Below are 26624 nucleotides of genomic sequence, written 5' to 3'. Positions count from 1 at the left end.
CCTGTCTTACTTGAGAGTGGTCAGCTCTGCCAGATCTTTGCCTCTGGTGGGAAACCCATGCAGGAGACTTGGAGAGTGCTTTGTCAGAAAGGGACATCTGAATCAGCCACCTAAGTACACAGGCAAGGCAGGAAAAGTTGAACCTAGCACTGGCTTGGACAGTTTTGGAAGGTGAAAGTTTGTGATTACTAAGACAACTAACTGCTCAATGGTACTCACTACTAGGTAAAAGAGATCTTGGAAACAAGGACCCTGTTCTTAAGGGATGTACAAATACATCATGTATTGCAAAGTCTCCCCACCCCCCAGACAAATACATCATCTACTGTAAACTCCCATAGAAGAATAGTACAGGTCACTGTGAGAGTGAATAAAAGGCCTCTAGAGGGAGGCAATACTTGTGCCGACTTCTCAGAAATAAAGCTACAGCGTTACAGAGGCAAGCCTGGAATATACCGTGAATGACAGTATGGCTGAGGCACTCTGACTGTGGACTTCTGTAAAAGGTAAGCTTAGAGAGGGATGGCAGGCAGACTGCACAGGACAAAACAGATCAGTGCTATGGAATAATCCTCCTGTACACTGTCAAGATTAGTAATCACTCAAATTGGTTTAATAAAATGCTGATTGGCCAATCAGCAGGTAAGAAGTACAGATGGGGTGACCCAACTAAGAATGTTGGGAAGGGGAAGGGCAGAGTCAGGAGTCTCCAGCCAGATACAGAGGAAGCAAGATGAGAATGCCTTACTGAGAAAAGGTACCAAGCCACATGGCTAAACATAGATAAGAATTATGGGTTAATTTAAGTGTAAAAGCTAGTTAGTAATAAGCCTGAGCTACCAGTCCAGCATTTATAATTTATATTAAGCCTCTGAGTGATTGAGGGTGGCTGCAGGACACAGGAAAACTTCCATTTACACATCAGCTCTTCAATTACCAGACTAAATGCTGATCCAGAAACAGAAAGCAGGGGAAGAAGAGTCAAGGGCTTGAACCATTGCATTACAATGGCAACAGAGATGTCAAGTGACAATTTAGTGACAAGACTTGGGAATCACATCATCAAAAAGTAGTAATTAGGAAAACAGGATACAGAGAAGACTCCCTAATTTTAAGCAGGTAAAGGAAAATAAAAAAACAAAAAACTAGTGACTAGGCCAACAAAAAGTTCTTGGGTGGTGGTGGTGGACAACAGTCATGGCTGGAGAAGAACCAAAAGTCCACTGACTTAGCAACAGTGTTCATTGATGATCTTAGTAGGGATAACTTCAATGAGATGCAAAGGTAAATCTCAGATTGCTCTAAATGAGGAATGACTGGGAAGTGAAATAGTTTGGCAACAATGGAAAGAGAAAGCAGGAAAGAGTTAAGATGGATTCAAGAAAGAATATTAACATAGGAGAAACATATTCGTATGCTAAAAGTGGGAGACACCCAAGATAAAAGAGGGGACAATGGATTGAGGAGATGGCACAGTAAGGTGCTTAGTATGCAAGCATGAGGACTTCAGTTTGATTCCCTAAGAGCAAATAAAAGCTAGGTGCAGTGGCTTCCAAAGAGGTCGGTGATAAGCTGCTTGCCTTAATAAGGCCAAATACACTACAGCAGGCTAAGATCAGAAAGAAGAGCTGCTTGTACCCAGCTGACCTGTTCTCATGGGATATACAAACAAATCCCATGTGGAGGCAAGAAGGGAACCATGCACATTTTAGGAGAACATCCGTGCTCTTGACTGATGCACGGGACTGCAGTCTTGGGGTCCACGTGGAGATGCTTCTGCAAAGTTCAGAGCCAAGCAGAGGATGGCTAGCAGCAAGCCCTAAGAAGTGTCGTTGACCAGCCATTAGACACATCTTTCTGTAAGTCGACTGGGGACAGTCAACACAGGTTCAAAGAGTATGAGATCTTTCTGTATTTCCTTATGACATCGCCATTTACAAATGACTTCCCTCCTAAAGGTTACAGAGTAATTTCTGTATCAAGTAGGGATCTGTACCACTTAAGCTCTAGCACGTTCTTTACACCCTATAATCTCTCAAGGGAGTCATGTTCATTAAATTTGTCTGTCATATTCTGCCAAGGAGAAAGATAACTCAAATCCCTTTGGATTCACCCAAACTAACCTACAAATGGTAGGAAACCATGCTTACATATCTAACATAGAGCTAAAGCCCAAATTATCTCACTTCTAAATCCTTTTTTAAACTTCACCTAGAAGTCCCTGACAACTTAAAGGTTCCTTAGTAAAAGTTTAACACACGGAACCATGCCCTCATTTCTCAGGCTCCTCAGTGCCTTTTTGTTCACTGAGAAGATACACGATGCAGTTTCAAAACTCACATCTAACTTCCCTTTATAGAAATTATAAATATTTCCTTCCTATTAAATTACAGCAGAAACATACCTTATGGAGCAAACATATGGGAAATAATAGTTCCACAATCGCTCACTCAGGAGTTTATTTGCACAATACTTGGTTATGTTCTTTTGCATTTTTCTCTACTTCTATCATGTGGCCTTCCATTTAGTGATGAAAATGAAGAAAATCAGGATTATCTTTTTTTTTTTTTTTTTTTTTTTTGCTGTCAACTACTGAGTGAAGCCCCCAAGATATATTTCATCTAGAACAAGGAATACCACACAAGTCTGACAGGCCTTGTCAACTTAAGATTTCAAACATCTCTCAAAATCATTTTACAAGTTAAGAGATCACCAGCTCTCCTCCCAGCACATACATGGAACTGCACACTTCTTGAAGCTACCGGAGAGCAATACTACTTACTGCAGGCATTAGCTTTTCCAGCAATGATCTGTCAACCACACTTACACAATCTGGTAGTCTTGGCAATGGAAGTCATTTACTTTGCTTTTTTGAGACAGTTTTTTTTCTGTGTAGCCCTGGCTGTCCTGGAGCCTACTCTGTAGACCAGGCTGGCCTCAAACTCCAAGATCCGCCTGCCTCTGCCTCCTGAGTGATGTAATTAAAGGCATGTACCACCACCACCACCACCCAGTGTCATTTACTCTTCTAAGGTAACCTGGGTTTAAATTACTTGTGAGCATTAGAAGGCCAAAGGAAAAAAAGGAATTATTTCCTTGTTTTTCCCATTGTTGGCTCTCAGCAAAGGGAGTAAGTCTAAGAACCAAAAGTAATAAAGGTCTAATGGTGTAGGCTTCTATCACTAACTACATGGGAGCCAGGAGCAGACACAATGAAAGCAAAAGGCTCATCTGGGGGCTACAGAATAAGTTCAAGGCTAGCTTGAGCAACTTAATGTTAAAAGTAAAAAGGGGGGTTGGGGGTTTAGCTCAGTGGTAGAGCACTTGCCTAGCAAGCACAGGCCCTGGGTTTGGTCCTCAGCTCCAGAAAATAAAAATTAAAAAAAAAGTAAAAAGGTGGTTGAGACCATAACTCAGTGGTGGATGTACAATCTCCACTATTTGAGAGAGGCAAAGAAAGGATGTCTTTTGGTTATGGTTTCTTAATGAAAACAGGACAAGTGGGATGATATAAGCCTGTGCTAAATAGGTCATCTTGAAAAACAAAACAGAACAAAATAGACATGTAAAATCATCAGGAACTACTTCTTCCACATCCCATTCCAAACAAACACATACCCCATTTCTCAGCAGTGATAACAAGTTAACACCACCAATCAAGTTATTCTTCCAGCTTAGCTCTTTATGTTATAGATAATAAGTAAGGTATTAGAAACAGCTTTGGCCCAGGTTAAATGTGGCTCCCACTTATTGGCTAATTTTCCTCAATATTTCCGGTATTCATTCTCAGAATTTACCTTTACTTGGTTACCATTTGAAATCACACCAATACAAATGATGGGATGGGCTGAGAGTTGGGATGAGAAATCTGAGCACAGACACATAATGAAAAAAAAAAAGAGGTAATAAAATTCGCCATATTTACCACTATTTTAGAAGACAAAAACAAACAATAACAACAACAACAACAAAAAGACCATGCTCAAACATCATGAAACCAAGTTATTTCTGTAACTTACCATCAATAACTGGTAAATTTCAATGAGCATGTAAGTGGGAGGTTCAGGTCCTTAAAATACATTGTTTAGACAAACACATCATTGAGGGAGAGCATGATGGTGTCTTTTCAGTGCACATCCTATGCTGCACAGAGGTCAGTGGATCCAGGCCAAGAGAATACTCCAATTTCAAAGACACTAATGTTCATTCTTTCCCTCTTATGCTATAAATACCACCTGGCAAATCCCTACTCAAAGTAACAGTGTGGTTTGGCTTAAAGGAACAGGTTTGAATGGTGCTGTACTCAAGGACCTAAAACAAAAGAAACATTTTTTCCAGACTCTCCCCAAGCCTGGTCTCAGAGCCAGGGGAAGGGGAAGAGTTCTGGAGGTGGGGTGCAAGCAGCAGGGAAAATAAATTAAAAAAAAAAAAAAAAAAAAAAAAGAAACATTTTACACACATGAAGCTAATTCACATGTGAAACTTTATTGGACCTGGTCTTAAGGTTATATGGGGCTTCAACAACTTAAAATTTCCACAATTTGCAATTTTCAAAATTCATCCCAAATTGTTGCTTTCTCCTACAAGTAGACTTTCCTTTTTGAAAGGTAGGCTTTCTTAATTTCCCTTTTCCTACTTTATTGGCTGAGACACAGATGTATTACAGAATTAAATCACTGACAAATAGTTTCTTTTTTTCTTTTCAGACAGGTTTTCCCTATCATGTAGCTCTGGCTGTCCTGGAACGTGCTATGTAACCAGCCAGCTTCTGTCTCTCAGAGTGTCAGGATTAAAGGTGCGTGCCATCACACCCAGCTGACAAGCAGTGTCTTTACATGAACTGCATCCAGCAAACTAAGAAAACTGACGTTTCCTGAACTCCTGTTGAGGACAAGGCAGAGATGGAAGGGAAGCGCTAGGGAACTCATGCTAATCTTAGGGGTCTGGCTGTATCTGGCTCACTTTTATCATGGGCAATCACAGACTTAATGTTCGCCTTCTAGTTCTTTGAAGTGTGACATGCGGTAATTCATATCTCACTGAGGCACAAGTCAAGAGTCAGAAAGGCCACACTGGTTTACAGCAGCTTAGTGAGGGAGCCACGTCTCTCCATCTCCACATTCCACGTGGCTTCTGCAGAACACAGAAGTGAAATAACATTTATGAGAGGATGATGATATCTCTTCTCCCTAACTAGGGACTATTAGGTAACTATTGCCACCTTGTACTTCTGAATATGGGGAGTGCATATAGTTCTAATGACAAGAACTGCCCTGTCAAGAACTACCAAAGACTTAACTACTACTACTATTTTTTTGAGCCAGGGTCTTACTATGTAGCCCTGGCTAATGTGGAACTCGCTATGTTGACGAGGCTGGCCATGAACTCCTGCCTCTGCCTCCCACATGCTGGGATTAGTGTGTATATCACCACACTTCACAGACTTCAACTTTTTTTCATTCTGTTGAAATATCTATAATGTCAAAATATCTATAATGAAGGCAGTGAGAAATATTTAAAAAAAATATTAAACATTTAAGTTAAAACACTAATAATGAAGAATTGCAACTCTGAGGAGACAGAAAGAGAAACATTATAAATCAAGTTTTAATACAAAATGTAAACAAACAATACAGAATGGAGTTAGCTGTAATTTTTGTGAAACAATGTTTTACATTAGAACATCTACTTTTCCTTAAATAGATGACTCTTATTTCATTAACTCACAAACTATAGGTTTTTTTTAATTTGTGGTGTGGGTAGAGTGCTAGTTTCTTTCTCATATCCTTAGAAGAATATTTTATAATATAATTACTTCTATTTTATGTGTTTGAATATTTTCCTGAATGTATGTCTGTGCACACGTGTGCAGTGCTCTTGGAGGTCAGAAGAGGACATAAGATCCCCTGGAACTATAGTTACTGATGGTGTGGGCCACCATGTAGTGTTGAGAATTGAACCTGGGTCCTCTGGAAGAGCAGTCGGTGCTCTTAACTGTTGAAACATCTTTCTGGACCCTCTCTTATATTCTTTTGAGTTTTGGCATAAATCTATGGTTAAGATAAAAACCAAATTTCTCAAATAAGTACAGAAAGAGTCAAGTGAATCAATTAAATTATATATTTAAAGTTTCAAAATGTCAGAAGAGACAGGCAGCTAATCACAGGTACAGACTGCCTATTTCTGAGGTCTCCAGTGGACACTGTACAAAGTACACAAATTATTCCCCAAACAGTCACCCTTCAGCATCCTCATGGCTCTGTTCTGGTAACAGTTAATGGAAAATAGTTAATTGGAAGGAAAATCAAAATTTTTAAATGCATTCTGGGATTCCATCACTTACATTTTAAATTTCTGAAGGGTAGGAGTACACTCAATTTTTAAACCACAGGTATTTCAAGTCTTTTACAAAGACAAAAAGGTTAAAAAAAAAAAATTGTGCTGCTTTTTTTTTTTTTGTTATAACATCAACCAAATAAAATTCTTAAATGATAATCTTCATAGTTTGGTAAAACAAAATATATGAAATTAACTAATTAATTAATTAATCAGTAAATGCTACTCACACCCACATGGAGATGGAAATTCAGGACACAAGCACAACACGTTCAAACTACATAACTGGTCAAGATGTATCAAAGTTAGCTAGTAAGTGAAGAGACCAAAAAGTAGGTAGTATAAACCAGAAACTGGATGTTGTACCTACAGCCGTACCACCTGCATGTGTATGTCTCATCTGACCTCGAAAGCTAAGCAGGGTCAAGCCTGGCTAGCATTTGGGAAGGAGGCATTTTGTAAGAAAAACCTTTTCTCTTTTTAAGATGCCTTTTGAGGTAACCCTCATACCCACACAGTCTGTAACTGGACAGTACATCTTACTTCTAGTTACTAGAAGACAATTCCTTAAGAGACCGGGGCAATGGGGAGCAGAGACCACAAACTTTCTAGGTTTGCTCAATGCCCCCTTTAAGAGGACAACTGATGAGTTTAAGTCAAACTGCAGATTCTTAAACCAAAATAAAGAACACAGGATAGTGAAGATAAATATTTTTAGAAAATTGTTTGTCCTTTAAAATATATTAGTCCCTTCCAGTAGAGTTTACAGAGTACACCTAACACCTTTATAAGAGCACAGGACACAACAGGGGGAGAGGACACAGCACCATAGTTTCAAACATACAAAACATTCAGCACTGACTAGAGTAAGACCAAGCTGCCCAACAGACAGGGACAAGTCCCAACATGGAGGAAATATATTATCTATTCGAAGAGAAGAAAAGTGGAAGCTATGTTTAGGTGAGCATGGAGAAGGGAGTGCTAACCCTTGTACTACAAGGAAGGAATGGGATTTCTTTATCAAAAAGCAGGAAGAAAATGCAAGCTCCCAAATGGATTTCTGATGCTCAAACTCTGTCATACGCTGCTGGTAACAGTAAATATATATATATCTATATATCTATATTCATATATGTATATTAAAAAAGGAAAAATAATCTATAGAACAGTCAGTAGTCAGAGACATTTAGAAAAAAGTAAAAACAAGTCTTTCTTTCTTTTTAAAAACGGATTTACTAAAACAGCTTCACACCCAGAGGACCTATAACCCCATATCCTCTGATGAAGCCATGGTGTTATTCATCAACATCTTCTGGGGACTATGTTGGAAACTACAGGCATCAGGGGTTAGGTAGGGCTGCAAGGCAAAAGCTGTTATTTGCCAGTCTTGCTCATGGCCATGCCTGAAGCATGGTGGAGTCTGGAATACTTGTGAATGAGGGTTTCCCAGATAAGCATGCATCACTGAGGCTCAGTAAAATGTTCTCATTAGTCATCCCTATTCCCTCCAGAAACCTGGATCCATGTACCTCTTTTTTTCTAAAACAGACCCAGACAGACTTCTCAAACCAATGGGCTAACTTGCCTTGATATAAGAAAAAAACCTTCTTCCCAGAATCCAGTCTAGTCAGATTTCCTAACCTGCTGATATCCTCCTAAGGAAAGTGAGGGGCTCTTTTGGAGGATTTTCTTACTGGTATAAGTAAGCACAAGCAGCTGAGGTCCACACTGCCCCCCGAGACTTGTAGAAGGGATAACTCTGGCCTGCCCCTCCTAGCTGGATCAGCAGGGCCTAAATGCCAGTAAACTATGGAAAGAGTTGTACTCTGACTCCTGTTCAATTATCTTAATTAAGGAGATTCAAACAATCAGGGCCTTCTGATGGCACCACCTGCAGGTTGTAACCTTTTACAACTAGTTTCAGTTGGTCACAAGCCACCCCTAATATGCCCCACTAAGCACATCAATGTGTTAATGACACACAGCCTTCCAAGAGTTCCATCAAGAACCTGATCTTAATGTAGCAAACCATACTCAAAGGAGTCAAGAGCTAAAATACTGGCTGCTGTACCAAAGAAGACATCCTCTGCACAGATGATTGAGAATGTAGCCCACACAATCCATGCACAGAGGAAGCCAGCACTAAGAGGACTTTCTCTGAAGTCCATTCATCTTTGGAAACAACATTCTGAGTGGTCGAAACCACTCTGCTTGATGAGTAAGGTCTCAATGTGGTCCACTTCCCCCCATGTTGCAAGTTAACCAAGCATTTGCTAACTGGTCTCTTTAAGATCCTCCATTGGAAGTTTGTAGCTCATTATGAAGGGAGGAGGTGGTGCTTGGCCTGGGCTATCTGGCCCCTGCTTCTTTGCACAGTTTATACAGATGTAATCTTCATTTTCAGCCATTTCTGGGGATACACCAACACAAACTTGATGAAACCACTCATCACAGCCACCATCACATTGCACCCAGTCTACCTGTAGAAGATAAAGATTGGGAAATGTTTAGTATCCTAACAGTAAGACCAGAATAAAAGCAAACCAAAGAGCTTTCTTGGCTTAAAGGAGAGCAAACAATTGGGATATCCAGAGATAGATATGACTTCTTATGGGGTTATTTTTCAAAGAAAGAAGCTGATAAGTTAATTCCCCCAAATTATAGTTTACCATAGTGTGTCCACAAAATTAGGCCTCTTAGGTACTCTATTACCTCATGAATACCTGGGGTTCCGTGTGAGGCAGAAACATGATTGGGGAATACTTGACAAAAAAAGAAACTTCTAATAGAGCAGCCAAGTAGTTTTAGCTAATATTAACAGTTTCTAGGCTCTAAGACAATGCAATTAACAATCAAGAAAAGGAGGAGTACAACAATGTGAGGCAATCCTGTGGATTAGCTTTATTTCAAAGAGATAAGCCAAAGTACTAAGAGCATTAAATACCTTTTTAGAAAAGCAGTCACATAGGCCACTTTTAAAACTACTATTTTTTATTCTTCTCTTCTTCCGTTACAAATACAACTCCCTATAAAAAGTTAGCAAATATCAGAGGTCAAATCTTACAAGTTAACCAATTACAACAGTCAAAGACACAGGTCAATAGATTACTCTGGGGTTTAAAATTAGTCTGAAAAAATGACAAGTGTCAGTGGCAGATGCCAGGCCAACACTGATCCTTCAGGGCCTACAGTGACTACAGGAGACAGGAAAGGGCTTTGGCTTGGTGACCTTACACCTTGGTGTTTACAGTAAGGCAAGGTAGTGTAACTTCAGGCTTTCGTTTGGAAGGCAATGTGGTAATAAGTGTAATTCTTACACTTAATGTCACAGTAGACAAGATTCTATCAAGATGAAAAGAGCTAGTCCTCCTCCTTCACAATACAAAGGCTGATCACTGTGGTGGTGATACAGGAAGCAACTTAAAACCATGAGCTTTATCAGACATTAGAACAAAGGAAAATGAAGGGATCAAAGAGCTCTCTCAGCACAGCCAGTGGAGAACAAAGGAGGCCTTGGCTAAGGTAAGTAAGTTTTATTCAGGGAAAGTGAGTGGTTTTCAAAATGTTTCTGTAGCTTGTAAAATTTACAACAATCATGTCAGTAATTCTGGACTTGTAATAAAAGATGGAAAAATTATTTATAAAAAACTGTCATTTGGCTTTTGTTAACTTTTATCATTTCTATTTTAAGCACTCTTAAATAGTTGTATTTTTCTAAAATATTTTTTTTTCTTCCCGTAATCAAATTCTTCAGGTGTTCCCCTTAGGCATATAGTCTTACTGTATAGCCTAGGCTAGCCTGAAACTTCATCTTCGGTCTAGCACTCCACCAGATCTCTGTCTTAGCCTTCACAATGTTGGGATCTCTGAGGCAAAGTTTTAAGTTTGTTAAAGGAAAGTACACACTTAGAACTTGAGTGTGGACTTTAAGACATTCTAGATGATTCAGACCACTGTGTCTCTTCTTTGTGATATTGATTCCTGTAAGTTCAGAGCAACTTAACTACTCCCACCAAAACTAAATTCTATTTATTTGTAACTGTATGTTTTTCCTCAGAAGAAAACAAAAGTATTGTTAAGAAACAGATCACAATGATCCCGCTATAACCAGAGAAAAATTAGCAGATAACAGGCTGTAGAATAAAGTAAATATAAAGGAACTATAGGAAAGTAAACATTTATAAACTGCTAACCACTGCAGGTGAACTGAAGATGCACGTTTTAGGTGTTTGGAGTCTATAAAGGAATTAAAAAAATGATCTGTGTTTCATGGAATTGCATAAATTTGGGATAATATGATTCCCCCCATCCCCAAGACAGTGTTTCTCTGTGAAGCCCTGACTATCCTGGAACTTACACTGTAGATCAGGCTGGCCTTGAACTCAGAGATGTACCTGCTTTTGCCTCCCAAGTGCTGGGACTAAAAGTGTGCGCCATCATACCCAGCTACTATGATGTTTTATGATGCCACTCCAACCAACAGATTCCTCCACTCCTACCTCTAATCCTATTAATCCAATCAAGACATTTATGCTAGTCCACAGTAAAAAAAGCTACCAATTTAGAAATATTTGCTACCAAAAAAAAAAATCATTCTATGGTTTTTAAATTTTTCACTGTGCCCACTGGCTTCCAGTTTCTAAAAACTAAATCTATTATTTCTTTTTAAGGAAGGAAGGTATGAGCCAGGCATCATGGTGGTGCATGCCTTTAATCCCAGGACTTGGGAGGTAGAGGTGGGCAGATCTCTGCGAGTTTGAGGCCAGCCTAGTCTATAAAGTGAATTCTGAGACAGCTAAGGCTATTACACAAAGAAACCTTGTCTTGAAAAATAAAAAAACCAACAAATAAATAAATAAATAAATAAATGTGTGTGTCTGTGTGTGTATAATATATATAAAATTAAGAAAAAGCAGTATTTTCTCTTGTGTGATTTTGACTAGAAGTACCTTCCTGTTCTAGCTCTTCCACTATTTCAAAAAAGATACCATTTTTCTTGAGTTAGTCATTGATGCACACATTCTCCTGCAGCCTTCTAGTTATGGAACAATCTACCCTGATAATACAGTAAGGAAAACTGTATCCTTCACTTACCAATTCCTTTATGACAATCAACCTGAATTCCACTGCCATATGAAAATCCCCACAAGATCAAAAAAAAAAAAAAAAAAAAAAAAAAAAGTTCAGAATGTCAACTGAATCCACAGACAATTCTGAGAGAGGCAACAACCTATATAATAACCTAAAAGTTCCTAAGCAGGGAATCTGGCTAACTGCATTCTACATTCTAATAGTCATACCTACCTGCATGCACTGTTCAGGGAAACGGGCTTCATCATTCAGTAAATTAAAAAAATAGTAATTAACTAATTCCTCCAAAATGCAAGCATGGTGGCATGTGTCTACAGTCCCTTAGAGAGGCACTGGCAGGAGGATCCCTTGAAGCCTTACAGGCAGCATAGCAAGACTCTGGATCTTAAAAACAAACAAAAAAACCTACACCAACTATGAGCTGATAAACTAAATGGTAAAAATCTAGTAATACAGTACAAATTGATTACTGTGTTCAGATGTAAGAGAAACAGAGCCAGAAAGATCTCTTGTAGGAAGAGCACTTGCTGCCAAGCCTGACAATCAATATGAGTTGATGTCTTGGGTAGATTCCACATGGTGGAGAGAGAACTGACTACTCTCTCCTCTGACTACCATGTGAACCCCCCCCCCCCCCCCCCCCCACATAGACATACACGTTAAGTAATATATTGAGTTGGGGTGTTTAGCAGCTCAGTGCTAAGAATGCTTGCCTAGTGTCTTTAAGGATTTAAGGACCTGGGTTTTATTCCAGTATAATCAAGAGAGAAAGAAATGGAATGTGAAAAGAGAGGGAAACAGAGTAGCAGAAATAATGATAGCCTGACATTCTGTTGTATGATTTCACACTCATACTTAAGTTCTTGACAATTTGTAGTCTGTTCAGACCTTAGAGCATAATACTGTTTGGTGGGGGAAGGGGGGGGGGGAATTGCTATTTAGTAATACTCTTAGTTTACAAACAGTGTGAGTAACCCTTCCAGTTTGCCTAGGAATGACAGATTTTCTACAAAGGGAATAAATTAAATGGAGAGAAAAACGTATATCATTATATGTAAAATGATTATTCTTGTTTCATTTTTTTGTGAGACAGAGTCTCACTATGTAGCCTAATGCTGAAAATTTAAAAAGCTACTCAAATATTAACCTAAAAGAATTTTTTCTTTTAAGCATGTTTCACTGTTAACACAAGTAAGATAGATACAGGAGCAGACTTCAGGGAGAAAAGGCTTTTCTGGATTTTAAAACATTTCTGATCTCTCTCTCTCTCTCTCATATATATATACATATACAGGAGACAGGGTTTCTCTGTAGCTTTGGAGCCTATCCTGGACTAGCTCTGTAGACCAGGCTGGTCTCGAACTCAGAGAGATCTGCTTGCCTCTGGCTCCCTAGTGCTGGGATTATAGGTGTACGCTACCATCGCCCGGCCAATTTTTTTTTCCTCAGAGCTGAGGATCGAACCCAGGGCCTTGATGTAGGCAAGCACTCTACCACTGAGCCAAATCCCCAACCCTTAATGTTTTAAAAATTAATTTTAGCTCAAACTTCATAACTGATGGAAGAAACAGCCTTTCAGAACCCTTCACAGTACTCTGGTTTATCTTCCTTTACTCTTTCTGTTTTGAAACCGAAGCTAGGAACATTGAAATAACCACTTAATTTTTCTATCTTTAGAAAAAATAACAGCCATTACTGATAGGAGAAATGATGAAGGGACATTCAGCTAAAAACCAATGAACTCTAAGGTTTTTCTTCTTCGCATGATATTTTCCTGAGGAAGTGTTTTTCTTATCTGAAGCTATATGTCATTTGTTAGACACTTAACTGCAAATTAAGAAAGTTGGAAATTCTTAGTAAAACTAGTGCCAGAAATAAACTGCAAAATAGCAAAGGCAGATCAAATATTTATAATCTGAAATAATCTGTATAGAATTAACAGAGAAATATAACATTAAATTTATTTCACTTAAGTTAATGACAGGGAAAAACACATTATGCTCATCTTTAATATAGACATTTTCCCTGAATATGTAGCTAAATCTATGTTCTATGAAAATGTACCTACTCAAATATTATTATTATTGTAGGAGCAAATTTCATGGTTCATTTAAAAGTAATGATTGCCTCTTACACTTATATAGCACTTCCTGTTATGAAGTGTCTTCACAATGTTCTCTCTTTTTCGTAAGTTAATTTTATAGTTAATTATATAGTGAATGGGGTGGTAGTACCTGCAGTGTTTGCATGCTGAAGGAAGAGGACAGGATAATCAGTGAACTGACATATTGCTAGCACTGAAATTATTGAAAATTAGCCAAAGAAGAAGGAAGAAGAAAGAAGAAAGATCTAACAGCAATGAGCTACTAATATTTTCATAGCCAAAGAAGAAAAGCTAACCTTCCATCTGCCTGTTTAGTAAATAAACAAAAAAATTATCCAGGAGTTGGGAACCTGATAGAGAACTTCAGTCTGGAACAGTCAAAGAGCCAAGGTTGGCTTTTAAAAGGTTTTGGGTGGGGTTCTACCACTAGTTAGTTCTGTAAGTATGGTCATATCATATATGCAAATGTCTCCACATCTGCCCTCCCTCCCCGTTTTGCCTCAGTGCTGTTGTCACAGACATGACTGTGATGCCCAGCTTTGATATAGGTTCTTGTACTCAGAACCTTAGTTGCAAGCACTTCACAGCTGAGCTTTCTCCCTAGCCCTTTAAGATTATAATTATTGGTTTTACAATTTATTGTTGAGACAAGATCTCACTAGGTAGTCCAACTTAGTTTCTAAGTTGAAACCTTCCTTTTCTTTGCCACCCAGATGTTGAATTACAAATGTGTACCGCCAAATAACTCGTTATTAGTATTCTTGACTGGAAACATCTTTTATTCTTCCTATCACTTAAAGAACTGAAATCCCCCCCCAATAAAGTCTGTCCATTTCTTCCCAGAAATTAACATAACTATCACCTAAAAAATAGCCAACATGGAATTACTGTACTTAAAATTTAGGGTTAAGAATGTTATTACATGTATATGAAATAAAAATCACAGTCCACATATGTGAGTCAGAGGACAACTCAAGGAAGCTAGTTCTGTCCTTCTGCCATATAGTCCTTGGAATGAACTCAGACTGTCAAGCTTTGCAACAAGCACCTTTAACCACTGAGCCATCTACTAGCCCAAGCTGAAAAATTCTAAGAATACCATTAAGAGTATGAATTATTTGCTTAAAAAAATCATATTCTATTTAAGAGAGTATCCTTCATCTAGAGTGTGAGTAACCTAAGCATGGACTTTTTTCAGGTTATTGTGGCTAATAGACCAGTCATCTAGTTCTGAATCACACCAAGGGAGGTTGGAAGAGTGGTTTGAAGCTTGACCTTCACACTGTGTATGAAATACACAGCTTGCCAAGAGTGTCAAGTGACTTTTCTAGCCTTCTGTGTATCTCTAAATAAATGATTTAAAAAAACCCATTTCCTCCACTAGGCACACTTAAATAGCTTCACTATTTAAAATGGTTTATAAAAACTATAGAAAAAAAAATGATGCTAGCAGTCCCAATCCTGGAATCACAAATACAGTTATCATTTTGCATACACATCTCCACAAGCGTCATTAGCTCTGGCCCTTTCACACCCATCGATGGGCCCTGGCACCTCACCTTGTCCTTACACGGCCTCTGGCAGTTCTGTGCTGCACACACGGCATTCTCATCATCAGACTCCTCTGCTCCTGACCAGTCATACTTTGAGGGTATGTCCAGCACTTTTTTCTCTCTTTTCTTCTCAGTGTTCTCTTTCACAAGTTCAACTTTGGCTGCAGCAGCCTTTTCTTTCTTTTTCTTTCTCTCTTCTTCTTTTGCTAGCTTCTTGGCCAATTTGTTCAGCTCTTTTGATTTGTCCACATTTAATTTTAATTTTTTCTTTTTAGGTTTATCTATTTTCTTTAGCTCCTTGGTCTTCTGTTTTCCTTCTCCAAAAAACTGTTCTACCTTCTCTAGCTTCCGCTTCCGTTTCTTCTCTGAAGAATCCTTTCCTTTCATTTTCAGTGGTTTCTCTTCCATGCTATCATCCTTCAAAAATATAAATTCATCAGAATCTTAATGCAAAACTTTAAAGAAATAGTGCCATTCTATTCTGTGAGGTACTTAGAACAAATGAATTAGCAGACACAAAAAGTAGACTAGGAGGTGAAAGAGAGGAAACAGACTTATTGTCTAAAGGTACAGATTTCCTGTTTGGGATGATAGCAGAGTTGTGGGAAGCATTGGCTGTACACATCTGTAATCTCAACACTTGGGAAGCACTGGCAAGGGGGATGCAGCAGGTTCAAGGACAGCCTGGTCTATGTAATGAGAGTGTGTCTCAACTTCCCAGGCCCCAAAATGAGTTCTAGGGATGGACTGTGGTGGTATTTACACACCATATGAATGTACATAATACAACTGGGAGATGTAGCCACTGCACCAAAGATTTTTTTTCTTTTTTAAAGATTTATTTATTTATTATGGATACAGTATTCTGCCTAGATTTTTGCTTGCAGGTCAGAAGAGGGCGCCAGATCTCATTACAGATGGTTGTGAGTTACCATGTGGGTGCTGGGAATTGAACTTAGGACCGCTGGAAGAGCAGCCAGTGCTCTTAACCACTGAGCCATCCTACAGCTCTGCACCAAAAATTTTTAAATGACAAAAATGGTACTATTATAAAGCTGTTTAAGAGACAGATTGGCTGGGCATGTAGCTCAGCAGGTAGATCATTCATAAAGCCCTGAATTTGATCCCCAGTGCACCATAACAGATGTAAGGGAGGGGGAGGTGCTTGCCTATAACCCCATCACATGGGAGGTAGAGGCAGGAAGATCAGAAGGTTAAGGTCATCCTTTGCTACTCAGAAAGTTTGGGCTTCCAAAGTTCCTGTCTCAAAGAAAAAAGGAAAATAAATAAGAGACTGATTAAGCCAAGTACAGTTGTGCACACTTTTAACTGCCCAGCACACCAGAGGCAGGAGTAGGTGGATCTCCTCAAGATCAAAGACAGCCGAGGCTACATAGTGAGACCCATTTGAGAGAGAATATTTAATGAAGAAAAAAAATGCCTGACTTGGTTGCTGATGCCTATAATCCTAGTATGATCAAAGGAGATATACACCATTATGAAATACAAGCTGCTAATGTAAATGTAGTACATGACTGTGAATTCTCCTTTCCAACTTGTCTAGTTCTACATAACCACTCCCTTACCTTTTTTCCTGAGCACACGCGCACACCTGTGGCATGTGTATACATATGTATATAAGTTCCAATGTGTGTGGAAGCCTGAAGTTGATATCTGGGTCTTCCTCAATCACTCTCCACCTTATAAAAATTGAGGTATGTTTTCTTGCTCAACATGGAGTTCACCATTTTGGCTAGTGTGACTAGATAGTTTGCTCCAAAGATTCCCTGTCTCTCATCTACTGGGATTATTTAAAGACCAAGATCACCCATTTTTTGTTTGTTTGTTTGTTTGAATGTAGGTGCTAGAGATCCAAACTTTGGTCCTCATATTGGCACAGCAAGCACTTTACCTACTGAGCCATCTCCCCAGCCGCACCTTCTAAAAAGTACATTTATCCAATTCTAAGACAACTGTTCTAAAACTGTTTGATTTTTTAAAGAGACATTTTAAATTATATGTATATGTGTGTGTTTCTGTGTGGCTATATGCATGTGAGCTGAGGATATTCTCTCTTAAACACTGAGTTATCTCTCTAGCCCCTAAACTGCTTGATTTTTGTTTATTTGTTTGTAGCCCAGGATGGCTTCAAAGTAGCCAAGGATGACTTTTAATGCCTGCTCTTCTGCCTCCACATCCTTTGTTTTATTATTATAAGTCTGTACCATGATACTTGGTTAAACTGTTTTTGGTTTTTTTTTTTTTTTTTTTTTTTTTTTGAGCTGAGGACTGAACCCAGGGTCTCAAGCGCTCTAACACTGAGCTAAATCCCCAACCCCTGGCTAAACTGTTTTTTAATTCTTGCTTTTTTTCAAGCAAAAATAAAAGAACTAATTCATAAAATTTCAATAAAGAAAACAAAGGAGGCCAGGTGGTGGTGCACGCCTTTAATCCCAGCACTCGGAGGCAGAGCCAGGCAGATCTCTGTGAGTTCAAGGCCAGCCTGGGTTACAGAGTAAGATCCAGGACAGGCACCAAAAACTATACAGAGAAACCCTGCGGGGTTGGGATGGGGGGATGACACGACACACACATAGGAACAAATATTTTTGCTTAAATGAGAGAACAGGACTGCCAAATTACTACACACTCAGCCATCCCTTTGACAGTATTTGACATCCCTAAGGACATGTTAAACATCTTTAAAAATCACTATTCGGCTGGGCAGTGGTGGTGCACGCCTTTAATCCCAGCACTCGGGGAGGCAGAGGCAGGTGGATCTCTGTGAGTTCGAGGCCAGCCTGGTCTACAGAGAGTTCCAGGACAGCCTCCAAAAGCTACAGAGAAACCCTGTCTCGAAAAACCAAAAAAAAAAAAAATCACTATTAAAGTTAGTATGAAGTCCATACCTCCATGATATGTAAGAATCTGTCCTCTGAGGGTGGGTGTGTGGCCTGCAGAATCCGCCATATGTGCTGTGTCTCATCCAGAGACACTTCTAGGAGGTCTCCAACCATCATGAGTTCTTCTAGCTGGGCTTTTGCTCCAGGAGACAACTCCAACACTGGAGGCTCCAAACTTCGGGGGACCAAAGGGCTCTTCCGAGGCTGCTTTCTGGGTGTGCTAGAACCTTTCCCCAAAGGCATCAGGAAACAAAGAAGTGGAGATGGCACACAAATGTTTTCAAAGGAAATGTTTAGGAAAGGAATTTACCTCTCCCCTCTATAGTAAATTTAGATAGCTGAATTCATTATATCACTATCAAAAAAGGGCTTTCTGCAGGTTTTTGCTGGGGTGGGGGAGCAACCCCCTCCCAAAGAAAGTTATTATATTGCCTGGAATGGTTTCAAAAGGTTCCCTCATTTCAAGCTCCCAAGTAGCTAGAATATAGGCATGCACTATCAGACTTTAAAATAAAAATGAAATTAAAAAAATGAATATAGGAAGTTGGGGACATGGCTCAATGGGCAAAGCATTTGCTACACAAGCTTAAGGACCTGAGTTTGGATCCCCAGCACCCACCCACAGGAAGCTGGGTGTGGCAGTTGGCAACTCTAACTGTAACCTAGGGCTGTGATACAGAGACAGCAATACCCCAGTGGCAGCCAGTCTAGTCCATCAGTGAGCTTCAGGTTCGAATGAGAGGTCCTGTTACAAAAACCAGGACTGAAACTGACAGTGAAAACACCTGACATCTACTTTATGCCTTCAAGCACATACACCCCATATACACACCCCACACACGAAGCTAAAATCCTAAGGGCCACCCTCAACAGCTGATTTACAGTGTAAAACTGGTTTTTACAGAGCGGTGGTGGTGCACACCTTTAACCCCAGCACTAGGAATTAAGGGCAGAGGCAGGTGGATCTCTGGGAATTAGAGGCCATTATCCACAGCAGTGAAATAAAGTATTACTTATTTTCTTTGGGTAGAAGAAAAATGAACATCATTGAGAAAACATTCATCAATAGAAAGCATTGTCTTTCTAACAATTAAGAATAGCAAAACGTGGGACTTGAGAGATGGCTCAGTGGTTAAAAACACTTGTTGCTCTTGCAGAAGATACAGGTTAAATTCCCAGCACTCACATGGTTAGCTTACAACTACCCATAACTCTAGTTCCAAGGGATCCAATGTCTTCTTTTGACTTCCCTCGGCACTAGGCATAGACACAGTGCACATACATACAAGCAGGCTAAACACTCATACACATTTTAAAAAGAAAAAAAAATTAAGACAAAACAAAACAAAAACAACAACACAATAACAACAAGCCCATAATACTGAAACCCAATTGGGTACAGTGGCACACATTTGTAATCCCAACACTCAGGAAGCTGACACACAGGACTTTACAGAGAATTAAACCAGCTAAAGCTAGAGTAAGGCTGTCTCTAAACACCTCCCAAAAAACTCCACAAGAGAAAAGAATACTCAAGCCCAGCATGAATATTCTTAAGCAGCGCTGAGTTTCTTGACAGCTGGTAATGATCAAGCAGAGGGTTTAAGTGAAGGTCTGCCAGAGATTCTACAAATATGACATGTGACTGCAAGACCTATAAAATTTTCCTAATTAGGATTCTATAATTCTATTACCTTTTCAGGCTGTCATCTAATGAGAGAAAATGAAAAACAGATTTTTACTTTCTCCAAGCACAATAATGTTTTCAAGTTCTCTTAGTAAGTGACAATCAGGTATGTATTCAAGAGGGATTAACAACCTAAATTAATATGATGTCTTTTCTATCTGTTTCAATTTACTTTCTATACATATATAATTTTTGTTTTTTGTTTTTCTCAGTGCTGAGGATCAAACCCAGGCCCTGCACTTGTTAGGCAAACACTCTATCACTGAACTAAATACCCAATCCTTACGTTTTCAGTTAGTTTATTTTTTATTTATTGTGTGAGTACAGCCACAGCATGCGGGGGTTAGACGACAGTGTCTCCCGTCCTTGTTGAGGGACCTGTTTTTCCTGCTGTGCTGCTTACTGCAGACTAGCTGGCCAAGAATTCCTAGCCAAATCTCCTGCACCAGCACTAGGATTACAGAGGAAAGCCATTGTATGAGGGTTCTGGAAATCAGACCTAAGTTGTCAGACTTGCATGGATTGTGCTGAACCATCTCCCAGGCTCACTTCTGTTTTTATAAAGACATGCTCTCATGTAGTCCAGGCTGGCCTTAAACTTGCTATCTAGTTAGGAAAGAACTTGATCTCCTGGGCTCTCCTGTCTGTACCTCCTGTCTGTACCTAAGTGCTTGGATGACAAGCATGTGCCAGCATGTTCAAATCCTACACATCTTTCCAAGAGTAATTATTACCTTGAGAACAAGTCTTAGAAGCAGAAGAATATGCATGTTCTGCACAGAACGAAGGTGCTGTCCACATGTGAGTAACCACTTCCTCAGATTTGATGGGAATTTCTTCATCACAAAAGAGATTGGGTTCCAGACTACTAGAGGACTTCACACTGGCTGTATCCTAAAGAACAAAAAGAAGTTATCAAAATTATAACCCCTTAATCTGCAAAAAGCTATAAAAGAATGCTTTCAGGTTAAAAACTTCTGACATAGGGCTAGAAATGGCTCAACAGTTAAGAGCACTGGCTGCTCTTCCAGGGGTCCTGGATTCAATTCCCAGCACCTACATGGCAGCTCACAACTGTCTGTAACTCCAGTTCCAGGGGATCTGACACCCTCACACCAATGTACATAAAATAAATTTTAATAAATTATTAAAAAAATTCTCACATTAAGACACTAAAAACATGACATTAAAATTAACTATGATTTTAAAAAAGCAAAAAAAATGAACTATATTAATACAGAAAGTAACAACTAAGCGTGTACAAGCTCACACACGTGTGCACAAGCGCACACATGTGTACACACAGAGAGAGCTTAAGTGACTTGAGCCCAAAAGAGAAAATTAAACTAAAAGTATCTACAAAGATACCATTAAATAATCTACCTCCCAAAATCTATTTATTACCATAAAAACATCCTTACTAACAAGAATCCTAAATTAAAAAATTTTTTAATTATGTGTACATATATGTGACTGTACATTTGATTATAGGTACCCATTGAGGTCAGAGATAGTGGCTCTTCTTTGAGCTTGAATTACAGGAGGTTGTGAGCTATCCAATGTGGGTGCTAGGAAACAAACCCAGGTCCTCTGCAAGAGAAGTATGTGTTGGGGGTGGGGATTTAGCTCAGTGGTAGAGCACTTGCCTAGCAAGGGCAAGGTCCTGGGGGGGAAGTATGTGCTCTTAACCACTGGAACCATCTCTCCAAGTTAGTAAGTGTTGGTCATTTAACAGAAATATAAAATGGATTTAAGAAGAAGAAGAAAAGTTCAAATGTGACATTTTAAGACACAAGCAATTTAATCCCTTCTAAAGGTTTTCAAACCCATGTACTCTTACCAACTGACCTTAAGTAATACAATGAAGAAGTTGAATGGCAATATACAATTTCTACAATTCTTAACAGTTCTAGTTAGTTTTCAGATGATGAGCCAAGGAATTTTCCTCATCTTATTTTTCATTATCACTTTAACTTTAAATAATTTTCTTTCCTGTCTTTAGTTGCTAGTAAGTGTATTTCCTTTTTTTTTTTTTTTTTTTTAATAAATAAGGCAGTTTTCTTTTTCTTAAGACTTATTATGTATACAGAAGAGGGTGCCAGATCTCATTACAGATGGTTGTGAGCCATCATGTGGTTGCTGAGAATTGAACTCAGGACCTCAGGAAGAGCAGTCAGTGCTCTTAACCTCTGAGCCATCTCTCCAGCCTGTAAGTGTATTTCTATGTTTGATTTGTCTAATCACAGAGTGTCTTCTTCTTTCTGAGTAGTACTGGGCATTGAGCTATCAAGAAAGTACTGCTCACTAAGAAAGGCAGGTGGCTCTATCTCTACTGAGTTCAAAGCTAGCCTATTCTAGATATTGAGTTCCAGGTCAGCTGGGACTACATAATAAAAACCTTGTCTCAACAAAAGAAAAAGAAAAAGGAAAGAAGGAAAGGGAAAGAAATGGAATACAATAAGGTAGGGCCGCAGATAGCTCATCAGGTATTGGTACTTGCTGCCAAGCATGATAACTTAAGTTCGATCTCCAATACTCATGTGGTGAAAGGAAAGAACCGACTTCCACAAGCTGTCTTATGACCTCCATACATGTGTCATGGTGTGAATGAGTATCTGCAAACAAATGTGATTTTAAGAAATTTAAAATAGGGCTGGAGAGATGGCTCAGAGGTTAAGAGCACTGACTGTTCTTCCAGAGGTCCTGAGTTCAATTCCCAGCCCCGAAATGGTGGCTCAGAACCATCTAAAATGAGATCTGGTGCTCTCTTCAGGCGTGCAAGGTTACATGGAGGCAGAATGTTGTATACATAATAAATAAAATAAATCTAAAAAAAAAAAATTTTAAAATAAAGTTGATGCTGCCTTGAGAAATCATACCCAAGATTGATTTCTGGTATCCACATACATGCACACCTATCCACATAGACATATACATAACTGTATACTCACACACCAACATTTATATACATAAGACTCAACAAGAGAATTTTTAGAGATGGTTGAGTGGCTAAAAGCACTTGCAACTCTTGCAGAAGACTGGGGTTTGATTCTCAGGCAAAGTACTCATACACATAAAAAATGAAATAAATAAACTTTTAGATATGGTAAATACTTTAAGCAAGCATCGGGACACAAAACCAACAGAAAAATCAGTAGCTTTAGGTGGGAGATGGGTCACAGTCATTAAAATGCTTGCTGTTCAAACATAAGAACATTGAGTCTGAACCCTAGAATCTATGCAGAAAAATAAAGCCAGATATGGCAGCACACCTGTACTCTAAGAACTGGGGAAGTGGAGACAGAAAAAGTCCTGGGGCTTCCTAGCCCAAGGTTGTGGAGATAGCTTTGTGGATAGAAGTGCTGCAAAAGTGTGATGACCAGAATTTGGATCACCAGAACTGATGAAAAACCTGATTGGGCAAGGCAACCATCTGTGTTTAGGATGGAGACAGAAGATCTTTAGGGCAAGATAACTAGCTGAATCAGAGAGCTCCAGATTCAACAAGTGGAAAGTGGCCGAGAAAGACACACCCAACATCAATTTCAGACCTCTACACAAAAATGCTCATGCAAAACCCATTGGCCAGGTGGTGGCAGCACACACCTTTAGTCTCAGCACTCAGGAGGCAGAGGCAGGCAGAGCTCTGTGAATCTGAGGCCAGTTTGGTCTACAGAGCGAGTTCTAGACAGCCAGGACTACACAAAGAAATCCTGTCTCAAAAAAACAAACAAACAAACAGACAAACAAACAAACAAAAAACAAAAAGCAAACAAACAAAAAACAAAACAAAACAAAAAAACCCCCAAACCTCAAAAAACAAAAAACAGAAACAAAAACAAAAAAAACCAAAACAAAAAAAAAAAAAGCAAATGAGAGATAATCAATGGGTACAGATAGAATCTCTCCTAACTCTCTGAAGAATGTCATTATATCAGAGTACTAAGCTCCCAGGTTATAGGCATCGATTCTAACAGAACAACCAAGTCACACATAAAACTACTGCCTACATCTAGGTCTCTCTGCAGATCCAGATGTTATTTCTAGGAAAACACAGTGCTAATGAAAGGCTAGCTGGATCTAACACAGGTGCTGAAGTCAGTTGTAGTATCACTAACAAAACAATCATACTAATGATAATTTGTTCTGACCCTAACTGTACCCTTGCAAATGCTAACCAGGGGCAAAGTACGACATTGTACCTATCTCTCTGTGTAAGGAAGGCAATTATTAAGAGATCAGAAGAATAGACCAGGTCCCCACCAGGGAACTACTAAAGCTTGGTCCAGAAATTCCCAAGCAGAAAAACTTTGCCTCCATTAAAAAAAACAAGTACTTGAGTACTTCAAACTAATACCACAGAATTGTAGCCCTGAAGCCTCATAGTCCAAGGCTAGGTCCAGAACCCAATATTCTTGAATCAGAACCATTAGCAGAGACTGCCTAACTAGAAATAACCTGCACAGCTCATACTAACCTTCCATGACCAACACTGGCCAATCTTGACTGTTTTTACTCTAATACGGTGGGACTTACACGCTAGAAACAGAACACAAAGTACTCACTCTAACTGAACAAGAACATCTTCAAAGTGGGAGATCATTCCTGTACCCTGTTGTCTTATGCTACAGAAAGTCTCTTTGTTACAACCTAACCATTTGCCCCTTACAATGTACTATTTTCTTTTTATTTATATGTATTATTTGTGCAAATTTACATGCAATACGTGTGAAAGAGACCAGAAGAGGGTATTGGATTCCTGGAATTAAGAGTTATAGACATTTATGAGCTTCCATGTGCTGGAAACTAAATTCAGGTCTTCTGTAAGAGAAGGAAGCACTTTAAGCCCCCCCCCCCCAATCATTTCTCCAACTGCATAGTTTTCTATTACATGAGAGGTGAATTCATTCACTGCATCAATCCCATCCCTACCAACAGTGTCTAGCACACTGTGCAGAAAAAAAGAGACCAGAGCAAAAGACTCTTAGTACATTTAGGGTGGGATAGTTAGTTTTTGACTGACTAAACAGGGTTTCACTAAGCAGCTATCTGGCCTGGAACTCACTATGTAGACCAAGTCTACCTCTGCCTCCCAACTGCTGGGATTAAAGGTGTGCTAAGGGGCTGGAGAGATGGCTCAGAGGTTAAGAGCACTGACTGATCTTCCAGAGGTCCGGAGTTCAATTCCCAGCAACCACATGGTGCCTCACAACCATCTGTAACGAGATCTGGTGCCCTCTTCTGGCTAGCAGTCACACATGCTGTATACATAATAGTAAATAAATAAATCCTTTAAAAAAATCTTAAAAAAAAAAAAATTTTAGCCGGGCGGTGGTGGCACACGCCTGTAATCCCAGCACTCGGGAGCAGAGGCAGGCGGATCTCTGTGCGTTCGAGGCCAGCCTGGTCTACCAAGTGAGTTCCAGGAAAGGTGCAAAGTTACACAGAGAAACCCTGTCTCAAAAAAACCAACAACAACAACAAAAAATTTAAAGGTGTGCTAAATGTCTGCCAAGCCTAGGGTTTTTGTTTTGTTTTGTTTTTAAATCTGAGACAGGATTTCTGTGTAGCTGGTGTAGGCTGTCCTGAAACACTGTAGACTAGGGATCTGCCTTTCTCTGCCTCCAAGAGCTAGGATTCAAGGTGTGGGCCACCATACCTATGGCTTGGGATTCTTAAAATATACTGTACAGGGTTTCTTTGGTAGTAGTGAGGCAAGAACCCGGTTTCTCACACACAACAGCCTACCAAAAAACCTCCATTTCTAGCCTCCAGACTTTTAACAACTCAAAGAAAATCTAAAAATGTTTTATTAGCAATAAAGCTATATATAGCTTAAATATTTTAACCATAAACATTTTGATTTTGTTGAGTCATAGGATTTATAAGATGACAAAGCATACAGTAAGTAGCTTTAGACACTATCTTTGTGTGCATGCACAAGTGTGTATTCATATGCATGTGTCTGAGGCCTCGGGTGCCATTCATCTTTGTGTTTTGGAGGCAGGGTCTCTCTGAGAAGAGTGAATCCCAGGGATCCAGCTGTCTCTACCTCCCTAGTATGAAATTACAAGCACACACATCACAACCTTTCTTGTGAGAGTACAGGGGACTAAACTCAAGTACTCAAGTACTTGCTCATGTAGTAAGCAGTTTACTGACTGAGTTTTCCATGTAGCCTTTTTAAATTATCTTTAAAAAAAATTTTGAAATGAGCAAGGTTGCTCAGCAGGAAAAGGTGCTACACCATCAAGCCTGACTACTTGAGCAGGATCCCTGAAATCATACAGTGGCAGGAGAAAACTGAATCTGCCACGCTGTCCTCTGGCCTTGTACTCGCCGTCACAGGGACTTCACCACAAATGTAAGGGTTTTTTAGGTTTCAGCATTGCTTTTCCCTTGAAGTTTTAGAAATGCTGACATCACATACCGAAGACTCATTTCTCTTCTGCCTTCAGTCCAATTATCAGTGGTCAGCAGTTTGAAAAAGAGAACTCACCAGCTATGTATCCCTTGCCTGCCCTGTAATTACCTTCATGTCATAGCCATATGTCTCCCGAACATCTTCATCAGAATCTGTCTCTTCATCATCATAGTCCATTGTTTGGCGGGGGGAAGATGACACACTGCTCGCCACCCGGTTAAAAGCAGACTGCTGGAAACTGGGTAAGTGTCCCTAACAACAAAGATGAACAGACAAACAGACTAAACAAACGTAAGCAATTAATATATGCTTTAACATCAACAAAATGAAACTAACTTACTTAAAAAGCAGCTAGCAGAAAATAAATGATACTACAGTCTACCTGAATATTTTCAGATAGTATTTCACCGAAATGACTTGAATTTTTACCAAAAGGAAGAAAGCAAAGCTGTGTATGCCAAAGGAAGGTGATGCTACGGATCATATAACTGCTGGCAATTATAGCTGCTTTCCTGTCTAAGTCAAC

General features: G+C 39.4%; 1 protein-coding gene across 1 annotated transcript in view; it reads right to left on the bottom strand.

Moving 5' to 3' along the window:
- Nucleotides 1-6502: 6502 nt before the first annotated feature.
- The window catches only part of Kdm5a (lysine demethylase 5A), a 91065-nt gene continuing 70943 nt past the window's right edge, over nucleotides 6503-26624 (bottom strand). The window contains exons 24-28 of the mRNA XM_036180890.1: nucleotides 26207-26350; nucleotides 20409-20568; nucleotides 17994-18214; nucleotides 15091-15501; nucleotides 6503-8816 (exon numbers count right to left, since the gene is read on the bottom strand). Of these exons, the coding sequence (XP_036036783.1) occupies nucleotides 8610-8816; nucleotides 15091-15501; nucleotides 17994-18214; nucleotides 20409-20568; nucleotides 26207-26350 (1143 nt within the window). The 3' untranslated portion in view covers nucleotides 6503-8609. The remainder of the gene's footprint in view (nucleotides 8817-15090; nucleotides 15502-17993; nucleotides 18215-20408; nucleotides 20569-26206; nucleotides 26351-26624) is intronic.

This window comes from Onychomys torridus, chromosome 3 (genome assembly GCF_903995425.1).
Source record: "Onychomys torridus chromosome 3, mOncTor1.1, whole genome shotgun sequence".
NCBI classification, from domain to species: Eukaryota; Metazoa; Chordata; class Mammalia; order Rodentia; family Cricetidae; genus Onychomys; species Onychomys torridus.
This window is presented reverse-complemented; position numbering and strand designations above follow the sequence as displayed.